The 11,969-nt window shown below is 35.5% G+C and overlaps 1 protein-coding gene across 3 annotated transcripts in view; it reads right to left on the bottom strand.

Moving 5' to 3' along the window:
- HBS1L (HBS1 like translational GTPase) overlaps positions 1-11,969 on the bottom strand; it is a 98,995-nt gene that overhangs the window by 34,988 nt on the left and 52,038 nt on the right. For all 3 annotated transcript variants that reach the window (XM_004368898.3, XM_023729974.1, XM_023729985.1), the window contains 3 exons: positions 9,713-9,821; positions 4,984-5,246; positions 4,331-4,496 (listed from right to left, as the gene is read on the bottom strand). In XM_004368898.3, the coding sequence (XP_004368955.1) occupies positions 4,331-4,496; positions 4,984-5,246; positions 9,713-9,821 (538 nt within the window). The remainder of the gene's footprint in view (positions 1-4,330; positions 4,497-4,983; positions 5,247-9,712; positions 9,822-11,969) is intronic.

Below are 11,969 nucleotides of genomic sequence, written 5' to 3'. Positions count from 1 at the left end.
CTCTTTAACAAATGGTGCTGGCATAACTGGATATCCATCTGCAAAAGCTGAAACAAGACCCATACCTCACACCATGCACAAAAACTAACTCAAAATGGATCAAAGACTTAAATATACACTCAAAAACAATGAAGATCATGGAAGAAAAAATAGGGACAACGCTAGGAGCCTTCATATATTGCGTAAACACGATATGAACCGTAAGTAACAATACAGAAGCACCAGAAGAGAGACTAGATAAACGGGAGCTCCTAAAAATCAAACATTTATGCTCATCCAAAGACTTCACCAAAAGAGTAAAAAGACAACCAACAGTCTGGGAAAAAATTTTTGGCTACGACAGATCTTATCAACGTCTAATTTCCAAGATCTACAAGATACTACAAAACCTCAACAACAAAAAGACAAATAACCCAATTAAAAAATGGGCAAAGGATACGAACACCTACTTCGCCAAAGAAGATATTCAGGCGGCTAACAAACACATGAAGAAATGCTCACGATCATTCGCCATTAGAGACACGCAGATCAAAACTACAATGACGTATCATCTCACCCTAACAAGGCTAGCATTAACCCAAAAAACACGAAATAATAAATGCTGGAGAGGTTGTGGAGAGACGGGAACACTTATACACTGTTGGTGGGAATGCAAAATGGTACAACCACTTTGGAATTTGATTTGGCGCTTCCTTAAAAAGCTAGAAATAGAAGTACCATAGGATCCAGCTATCCTGCTCCTTGGAATATATCCTAGAGAATAATAGCCGTCACACAGATATATGTACACCCATGTTCATTGCAGCACTCTTCACAATAGCAAAAAGATGGAAACAACCTAGGTGACCATCAACAAATGAATGGATAAACAAATTATGGTATTTCCACACAACGGAATACTACGCAATGATAAAGAACAACGATGAAGTCGTGAAACATAATATGGAGGAAGCTGGAGGTCATTATGCTGAGTGAATTTAGTCAGTCACAGAAGGACAATATTGTATAAGACCACTATTATAAGAACTCAGGAAAAGGTTTAAACACAGAAGAAAACATTCTTTGATGGTTATAAGGGTGGGGAGGGAGGGTGAGGGTTATTTACTAACTAGACAGTAGATAAGAACTATCTTAGGTGAAGGGAAGGACAGCACACACCTCAGGGGAAGTCAGCACAACTGGACTAAACCAAAGCTAAGAAGTTTCCTGAATACAATCAAACACTTTGAGGGACACAGTAGCAGGGGTAAGGGTCTGATGACTACTCTTTCAGAGGACATCTAGGTCAACTGGCATAACAAAGCTTATTAAGAAAATGTTCTGCATCCTACTTTGGTGAGTGGCGTCTGTGTTCTTAAAAGCTTGCAAGCAGCCATCTAAGAGGCATCAACTGGTCCCAACCACCTGGAGTAAAGAAGAATGAAGAACCAAAGACACAAGGAAAGTATTAGCCCAAGAGACAAAATGGCCACATAAACCAGAGACTTCATCAGCCTGAGAACAGAAGAACTAGATGGTGCGCGGTTACCACCAATGACCGACCCGACAGGGAACACAACAGAGAGTCCTGGATGGAGCAGGAGAAAGGCGGGCTGCAGAACTCAAATTCTAGTAAGAAGATCAGACTTAATGGTCTGACTGAGACTGAAGGAACCCCGGAAAGCATGACCCCTGGATTCTCTATCAGCCCAGAACTAAATTTCCAAGGCCAACTTTTCAGACAGTGATTGGACTGGACTGTGGGATATGAAGTGATACTCATGAGGAGTGTGCCTCTGAGCTCAAGTAGATACAAGAGACTAAACGGGCAACTTCTGTCAGGAGGTGAGGTGGGAAGGCAGAGAGGGTTAGGAGCTGGTTGAGTGGATATGAGGAATCAGAGGTGGAAAAGAGGTGTGTGCTGTCACAGTATGGGGAGAGGAATTAGAGTCACATAACAATGTATGTATAAATTTTTGTATGGGATAAAATTTTAAAAAAAAAAGTGTAAAAATTTTTTTAAAAGAAAGATATGTGGATATCTCTGTAGGAAGAAAAATTACTGCAGATGAGAAATGATTAAATGAAGAATGACTATCAGACGGCAGTTTTCCTCATCTTCTATGTTTGTTTGATCAATTATAGAAATAAATGTATAAAACTTTCATTTGCAAGGTTAGTATACTACACTTTTTTTTTTTTTAAAGGAGGTATCAAAGGAGATGTTCAATGAAAAAAATTGAGGGAGATGAACAGTAGTTTGCTTCACACCCCATTTTATCCTTCTTGGAGACCCATGCAGTGCCTCTTCACAGCCACAAAGATGTAGATTGAGATTGCAAGAAAGCCCTGGGAGGATCTAGAAGAGTACTGAGTCATTCCAGAGCTCAGGAATTTAGAAGGGGGAATCAGGTGGACAACCAATTAGGTAATCATTCATGCTAGTTTGTCCAGAATAGTCCAGAGTAATGAATAACATTCCTTTTTACTACCAAGAGTCCCAGTTACAATGATAAATTAGATGTTCATCCTAGCAATAAGGTATCCGTGAGTCTCCTTAGTCAAACCATTCTAGTTTAATCTAAAACTATGGGACATTTGAGTTTGACAAAGTGATGCTTAATTCTCTTAATAACCCACAAATAATCTAGGATCCATGAGCGCCTTCAGAACAGTGATGAACCAAGACTTACACTGAACTTTTCCTAGACTGCTTTGACCAGAGTGTACTCTTTTGACTCAGCTTTGTCTGAAACTATAACCCTTAGGATGTGAAAATGTCACTTATTTTACTAATTTGTTTCTCAACATTTGCAGAACAGAGGCTATAAGAAACACTAACTATATTTTTGAAATGCTAATAAAATGGTGAGTTAAAACTCTTAAAGCTTCTGCAATCAACAGAATAAAGGAATATTCTACATACTACATCATGCTGAATGAACAGCAGCAAACATAAGACAGTCAACCAGCAGATGTACTATCAAGAAAGCTAAAATGATCGATAAATCTAGGAATCAGATAGATTGAAAGCTCACTTTCCAGCTCAACTAACATATTTAAGTAAATGTAAGCAAGTCTTCTAACTTAAACGATACTAGCCTCAATTTCTTTACTTACACACTAAATGATGCAAAGAAAACTAGAATGCAAAATACTTTAAAAAATTGCTTGTTAAACTATAGGTGAAAATTACTCAAGCTGTTAATACTGATATCATATACAATTCCACTGTTTTCCAAAATTGGCAACGGTCTAACTAGTTAACTTCACTAGGCTGGAAAAAGTTTGTGATACTAAAAAGGACGCCTACAAGGGAGAGGAAAAGAAAAACTATAATATAAATTCCTATTTACCGTAACAGCTGAGGAATATTATGACCTGTTTTACTGAGAATTATATATTATAATGTAGACTATCCACAATTGCAAGAAAATAAACATACACATAAAAAGAAGTATGAAAATAAAGATACATTTTCAACTCATATACAGAATGAAGACATCAGGGAACATGGTTTCATCTCTTTGTTGACTTAGAAGGATTTTCACAGGACTTCACAGGACTTTAGAGTCATTATTTTGACACAGCTGATATGTCTGCCATTTCACTTAATTTCTAAGGTGTCCTCTTTTCTGACAAACGTGCCATTGGCTTACCATCCCTAACAGCACTAACATCATATATGTACACACCCCCACTCTAAAAAGATTTCAAAAGAATACTATTCTTAGGTCAGAAATACATAAGTAGCTGCATTCTACTGCTAGAATCCCCATAAAATTAGGATTGAACATGGTAACAGAGGAGTCATGGACTGGGTTAAATCTGTGTGGAAGGGTTTAATTAGTTGTGGTTAATTCTGTCTCACAAAAACATAGTACAAAAAGCCATAAAAATGACTTAAATCAAAGTAATTTAGATTTCCTGATCATCTTTATTTTAGACAGATGGTAGTACAGCACAGAGTTACCTTTTCTCTATAACCTGATATAAAATTAAGAGTCTTACTCATAATACTAATTCAAAATCAAGACTGTGGTATATACTTAGGAAAAGAATGACCAACTCTTCTCCCAAAAAATAATTAGCCTAAGGTTTTTACTGCTTTTTTCTTGTGTGTAGCTTTTTTAAACATTCTTTTAAACTATTCTCACAGAATTTTGAACAGTAAAACACATTTATAGATTATAATGAAAAACATAATAAAAATTTTTCTGACAACTGAAGGTTTTTCCCAAAAATATTCAATCTCTAAAATACTTCACGGTATGTTTCAACACATATTACATACTTATTTTAAAAGACTACATATCATTACAAACTGAAAATGATGAAATATAGTGACTACCTTTCCCTTTCTTCACCAGTCTCATCCAAGACCCATGCATATGCAAACGAAGCTTTGCCAGCCTTTTTAGATTCTTGTTCATACTTATGCATAGTTCTTTTGTTTACATTACCCAGAAGATAAAGCATATGGCCCATCAGAGTACTCTTCCCAGCATCAACATGACCTAAAGAAAATTAATTCAGGATTAATACTAGGTAATGTTTTTCAGGTGTTGTTGATGTTGAGGCATTGCATGAATGTTTAATTCAATAGTTCATGTCAGTATTTAAAGTAATAAACAGTGATTGTCATCAAATAAAGTGAAGACATCTAAATGGAGAATAAAAGACTATGTCTCTTAAAGCGGGTAAAAAATTCCCCGGCCTTCTGGAAATTAAAATTATCAACAAGACATGCCATTTTCATAATGTTCACAAAATGAAAGTGCCACAACAGAGTTTAATGGCCTCCTTGGTAAATGGGCAGTGTTTTACCCCAGGGAGATTTGGAAGGGATGACTTGAGAGCATTATGATGCAATGCCTCCTCAGTCCACGTACATTACACTCAGACAGAAACGCAGAGTGGAATGAGAATTTCCTTGCTGCCATTAGAAAGTTGTCAGGCCTAACACAGAGCTGACTAAGAACCCTGAGCAACAAAGGGCATTACCAATGACCACTAAGTTGAGGAGCTGCTTCCCCCCTTGTCGCTTCTCCAGTTCTGCTTTCACATCTATCTGCTGCCTCAGCTTGCTAGACTTTTTCACTGGTGTTGGTGTTGAACTCTGCTCTTCAGATGCCTGAATGGTGTGGGATGGAAGAGCTGATTTAGAAACAGTTTCAAGAACATCAGAAGAAGTAATGCTGGTATCTTCACTGGGAGGTCCTTTTTGAGGTGTGTGGAAACTATGACCATTTTCTTCCGCAGTTAGTCTACAGAAAGTAAAGATAGGAAAAAAATGTTTTAAACATCTCAAAAGAACTCTTTAAATGTTAGAAAGGCAGAGAAGTTGTCTCTTCAAATTCATTTACACTCCAAACTAAAGGTGATCTCTGATAAGTGGCTAGTGTCTGTTGAGGTGGAAACGATAAGTAACTACACCCAAACCACACGAATACAGACATGGAAGATCCCAGGAGAAAAACAGTCTACCAAAAATTAAGATAAGAAGAAAATATCCTGTAAAATAACTGAAATTTAAAGTTTAAGCCTATCTCTTTGGCTATATAATTTCATCATAAACAGATGGCATAAAAGAGATATTTTGTGAAAATTGGCACCAAATGTGTTCCCAGAAATAAATTAGTATCAAAAAAATTATTTTCTCCTAACTCATTCACCGAACAGGTCAGAGACTTAGGATCTTTCTTTCTTTTTTGCACAAACACTACTCTTAAAGCAGATAGCTCTAAATGCCTACATTTTCTTAACACTTTTGGAAGAGGAGTTTTAATTCATTAATTCAACAAATACTTGCTAAAAAATACAACATATACTAGGCACTGGATGTTGAGAAGAAAAGAAGATATAAAAATAAGAAAGTCATCTACCACGCCCAGAAAAGCCTACAATCTAGTAAGGCACTCAGATACATAAACTACAAGCAAGATCATCTAGCTAAATTTATTCTCTCTTTGACAAGATGCTACCAAAAGTTAAACACTGATCTTAGTTCTTCATTAGCTCTTTGAATACTCCTCACAGAAATCAGTACTAGTGCTACTCCACCAAAAAAAAAAAAAAAAAAAAAAAACTCGTTTCTGTTGAGTCAATTCCAACTCACAGTGACCCTACAGGACAGAGCAGAACTGCTCTATAGAGCTTCCAAGGAGTGGCTGGTGGATTCAAACTGCCGATCTTTTGGTTAGTAGCCAAGCTCTTAATCACTGTGCCACCACAGAGACCTACAAAGAATGCCATCTAATTAATCAGACTACCATATGACTTATACTCCCTTCAACAGCTATGGATAAACAGAATCAGGAGAAAGAGTAGGTTAAATTGCAAATTACTAAGAATGAAGCCAATTATATTCAACTCAATGTGGAGCTGGCAGAGAACTATACACAAAACAATTTGTAATAACCACTTAAGATTGTAGCATAGTGGAAATGTGCAAGAGTAGTAAATCTAATTTCTTCTTGCCCACTGTAACCAAAAACAGGTTAGTATTTCCCTCTCAGGATATTTTTATACACTCAACACTGGCCCTTCATCCTCTGCTTCAGGAAACACTAGTTTTATTTGCTACTTAATTAAAAACCTCATATCTATTCCCATTTTATTCCATTTTTGCAAATCTCTATTAATAAATTTAGGTATTCATTTTTTTAAACTGCATAAACACATTAGCTCCATCTTGAACTACTGGAAGAAAAATTAATACTTGGAAAATGTTCCTGTTCTTTTAAAGAATTCCAACAGGCAAATTAAGTGAAATCAAATTTAGACTAACATGTGCCAGCATTTACTTGAAACACCACAGCTAGGTGACAAATCTTCATTTAGAGGTGTAAAAGAAACTACAAATTACAATAAACGTTTTCTACCAGAATGACTAGACCTAGGCTCTGGTTCTGATCCTGGGAGAAATAAAATATTTTTTGGTTTTGGTCACAGAAATCTTTTCTCCAATGGGATGTTTATGTTAAATTCAGTACGGAGAACAGATAAAAGCAGAGTTGTCATGGTTGACAGGGTGGGTAGGAGTCTGGCTCTCAGCTCACCCACCAATCCATGCAGCCCCCAGAGGGGCTACTCAGGATAGCAAGTGCTACGCAAAACATAGGTCTGACTTTATAATTTCACTTACAATTCAATAACATAAAAGGTTTTCTCGTTTTCATGATAACATTCCCTTTCAAGTAAATTTTAGGTAAAGTGCAAATTAATTCACTAAAATTATATAGTGTTACAGGGAAGTGACTAAAGGACACCCACTCCTCACTTACTATCTCATTATGTGACATTTTGCATTTACGACAACAGTAAAATTCTACTGTCTGACTATTTTGCACATTAACAACATACATCTGGCAGTAACAAATGCTGAGGTGCTAGGCGAGACCCAACGCTGGCTGTGATGGTTAAGGATACGTGTTAGCTTTCTAGGCCATGATTCTCAGTGATTTGGCAGTTATGTAATGATGTAATTTGGCAGTTATATATGATGTAATCTGGCAGTTATGTGAGGATGTAGTCATCCTCCATTTTGTGATCTGGTCATCCTTAATTTTCACATAACGACCTGGTCTTTGGAACCTAACCATGTTGATAAGTGATGCATGGGTGTAATTAAAAAAGCATCCTAGGTAAGTTTGCAATTAGCAAACACTTTTGCATATTATGAAACAAAAGTCAATGTTTTAAGATTTTTAAAAATCTCTAGGATGGAATCCAAAAATGGCCATTCTGGGTTGAGGGCTATAATTACTGACTGTTATGAACGAAAGAATAAGTTGATTGTTTTTCAGGTGCTTTCTGATAAAATTTTATAGCCTTATCTAATGTCTTAAAATGACAACCTTCTTTTCTTTTTTAAAAAAAAAAAAACTTTCCAGAAGTGGGAATGCTTCTTTATGACACTAGAGGCTTAGGCTTTCTTCTAGAGTTATTTAAATGATACCTGGAAGCTAATAATTTAGGTTTAAGACGTTAAATGCAGAGTATTTGTTCTCTATGCAATGGTCTATCCATTTGGACTTACATGCATTTTTAGAGAGGTATTTACTATTTTTAATATTAGTGTAGAAAGTTTGTTGAATCCGTAATTACAGACCTTTCAATTTTGAGGACTTCTCCCAAAGGGCCACAGCAAATTACTGATTCACAAGCTGTGTTTTTACCTTTAAGTTATTTCTAACTTTATTTTAAAATAAAAGTATTTCCCCAAAGACAATGATCAGTAAATATTTAAATGACTACTCTGAGAGAAATACAATGACGGACATAAATGATTCCTTGTCTTCATGAAGCATATAGCCTAATAAAATTCTGAAAGGCTTGCACTACACTTGTAAAGTACAGAGTTTAGTTTTCAAGAATTATTTGCATTTATTATTTATTTGTATTTCTTGATCATTTATTACACATTATTTTTTTACAATTATTCACAGAGGACTATGCATTTATTTCTAATATAGTACATTAATTTGGGCTTATTTACATGACGTTTAAGAAGACTTCTGAAACTTTTGCATTAAGATCATGAACTCCTCAGAATAAAGAATCATGTATTTTATTTATTTTTTCTTTCTCTACAATAGGATAAAATGACACACAAGACTAAGAATAAAAAATGCATTTATCATTATGACAACCCAAACTCAATTCAGAGAGAGAAAGATATACATTAAGCCTTCTGTGACTGAATCAGGGTTCAAAATTATTTCAGTGGGCTGAAGTTATTCAAGATAAAAACTAATTTTTTCATTCATCCAATCATTCAATTAATGTATACTAAACATATGTTATGTTCTAGATATAGAGTCCTTTCCCTCACTGAATTTGAAATCCAGTGGATCATCTTCCTTCTATAAAATCCAGAAGTTGAACTATGTGATCATTAAAGTTCTTCCTAACCAAGACTCATGACACTTCTACTAATTTAGATAGAAGAATGTTATATAGGAGAAAAAAGAACACCGCTAAGTTTATACTTCTTAAAATTAAAAAACAAAAAAACCTTTATTGTTTATTTTGATAACAGGGTTCCTACTCTATCTTACTGGCATAAAATTTATAGGCAACAGATTCTGGGAATGATTGAAAAATCTGAAAATCTTAAAGAGGTTAAAAAGGAATGTTTTCAGTTGTGCCTTTAAGCATTAAGCAACCCGCTTCCACCTGTCCATTAAAAACTCCTGGAAATTTTTTAGAAACTGCAATAAGAAGGAAAAATAGGTACTACTAGTATGTAATTTATTACAATTTTTCACCAGATGTTTGAAATTCTAGTTACGTTTATTTTTTATGTCTGTTACAACAATCCATTTTATTCAATATGAAAATATGAAGAAATTTAAAGATAGCATTTTAATTACTTAAAAAAATTTTTTTAATAATTCCATGACTTAGTGACAGTAACTCCCAAACACTGTTTATATACGCCACCCAGTGGCATAAAAATTTAGTGTTAGATTTCATAAAATGGTATTTGTTATGTCATTTAATCCATGTGAGGAAATTGACAGTGATATACATTAAGTGATATACATAATTAGGACTAGAATCAGGCTTAATTTCTCTAATTCCTCATCCCTTCTCTCTGTACTATGTCATACTGAGGACATACGATATTTCGATGCTAATGATATATAAAACTGAAATAGATTCTCTTTTTTTACAAGCTAATAGAAGACAACATTGGTTTCAAAAAATTAGAGCTTTAAAATCTTACCCAGGTACTTCAAAGCCCATAGTTTGCTTCTTTCCAGATACAGTCATTTTAGTAACTTTTGGCACAGTTTCAGAATCACTTCGAGATGACTGGGAATCCACTGATTTTCCTAATTAAGAAGTCAAATATAAAAGGCTAATTACGTAAGTGAATTTCTAGAAATATATGTATTACATATTATATGTTATATAAGTATAGATATGATAATTAAGTTTCATAGAATTCATGTCTTTATAAAAACATTCAGTGAAATATTAAAATACTGTAAGAAATTCTTCTATCACCCTATTCTGGGAAATCCCCTATTGTCTGGCCTCTCCTGTGCTCAACCTCCATCAAATCTCTTCCTAATTTTGAACTGACTGATGAGTTTCAGTATTAAGAGATCACAAGGTGGTTTCTGCACTGAGCCCTGTTCTGACATTATACCGAGACCCTACACCTCCCTCTCTTACCACACCCTTTCACAATACTAAAATTATTTGTTCAGTTAGCAGATGGTTAAACTATTTTTAATCCTGTGATACCTACAAACTGATGAGCAAGTTGAGAGTCTGCTGAATTGTGCTGGAACAATGCATACTAAATTTACCTGTGCACAACCTTACACTTAGTCAGATATTTGATATCTAGGAAGAATACAGGGAAAGAAATCAATGCTGGAAAAGTGAATTGAGAACACAGAGGAGGAGTAAATTACCAGTTAGCTCCCAGTAAGACTTTCACGCATTTGATAATTTAAAAAATACATATTCACATATAAATGTGTGTGTGTGTATATATATATACATATATATAAAATTCATTATATCTAAAATTCATGACTTCTTTAATATGTATCTTTATAACTTTTAATGAGAATACCATCAGGATTGGGACTACATAACTCTAAGGAAACTTCACATACCATATAGATACAGAAATTACTAAAAAAATAAATAAAAAAGATGAACTATCAATTCATTTAAAATGATTGTTGTTTGCCTATTATATGCCAGGCACTGAGCTGGAAATATAATGGTGCACAAAAACAGATACAATTCTCACACTCAAAGAGCTTACAGCCTATTGGAGAACACGGATTAAATGATCACAGACACAAATGCAAAATTGAAACGATTATTAGTGTTACAAAAAGTTCACATATGGTGCCATCAGATTTGATGATGGGGTACAAGAATTAGTCAGAGCTTCCCTAGGAAAGGGAGAAATGAGCTAAAATGCAAACACTGAGTAGGAATTAACTAGAGAAGAAAGGAGGAGCATAACAAACAGAGTGCAGCTTTGTGTAATGGCCCTGTTGTAGAAGGAAGCAGGGTGCTTCAGGAGTGAAAACAGAGGCGGGAAGGAGCATGAGGACTGAGGGAAGCTGGAGAGGTGGGCAGTGGCCAGACAGTGCAGGACCTTTAGGCCCTGTCTAATGTTTGTTCTAATAGTAAGTGGAAGCCACCAAAATGATGTAAGCAAATGGGAGAAGGTGGAAAGACAAAGAAAAGGATAAAGCAAAGTGACAATATCTAAAAACAGCCAGTTTGGAGATAGGGAAAATCATGAGACTGGGACATATTACAAATTAGTACCCTTTGCAACTTCCAAGAGGAAATGTCAAGTAAGGATTGAACATATTGGTCTGGAGCTCAAAAGAAAGGTCTGAGGTGGAGCATATATTTGTGATTCATCAGTACATAATCGGTATTTGAAGCCAGAGACATTTTGAGATCACTAAGGGAGAGAATAGAGTAAGAAAAGAAGTCCTAAGAAAAAGCCTTAGGAGAACTCCAATATTCAATCTCAAGATTAAGAGGAAGATGAGCCAGCAAAGAGGTGAAGGAGACCCAGGAAAGGATGATGCCCAGGAAGTTAAGGGAAGAGTGTTTCAAGGAGCTGGGCATCACCAGGGTCTGAGGCTGCTGTGAAGTCAAGTGAGATGACGACTGAAAACATTCACTGGAGACGGTCACTACAGATACAGTTCAGTGGTGGAGCCAGCAAGAGCCATCTGAGAGAGGTGAGGGATGTGAGTATTAGAATAGACTAAAGGACGTAAGGAAGGTGAGGAAACAGAGGCAGCAAGTACAAGTTCACTATTTTATCTGCAACTTCAAAATCCAAAAAATAAAACCTGGCCTGCACTTACATGAGGCTACTTAAAGCCCTTACTTATCCCACTTAAACAGTTACACATTTCAGTACAGAAATAGCAATTTCGTTTTGTAATCAAATGATTACAAGGTGTTGCCCTAGACCCAACTGGGGT

Source organism: Trichechus manatus, unplaced genomic scaffold (assembly GCF_000243295.1).
Source record: "Trichechus manatus latirostris isolate Lorelei unplaced genomic scaffold, TriManLat1.0 scaffold00002, whole genome shotgun sequence".
Taxonomy (NCBI): Eukaryota; Metazoa; Chordata; class Mammalia; order Sirenia; family Trichechidae; genus Trichechus; species Trichechus manatus.
The sequence above is the reverse complement of the archived record's forward strand: the minus strand, read 5'-3'. Positions and strand labels throughout refer to the sequence as shown.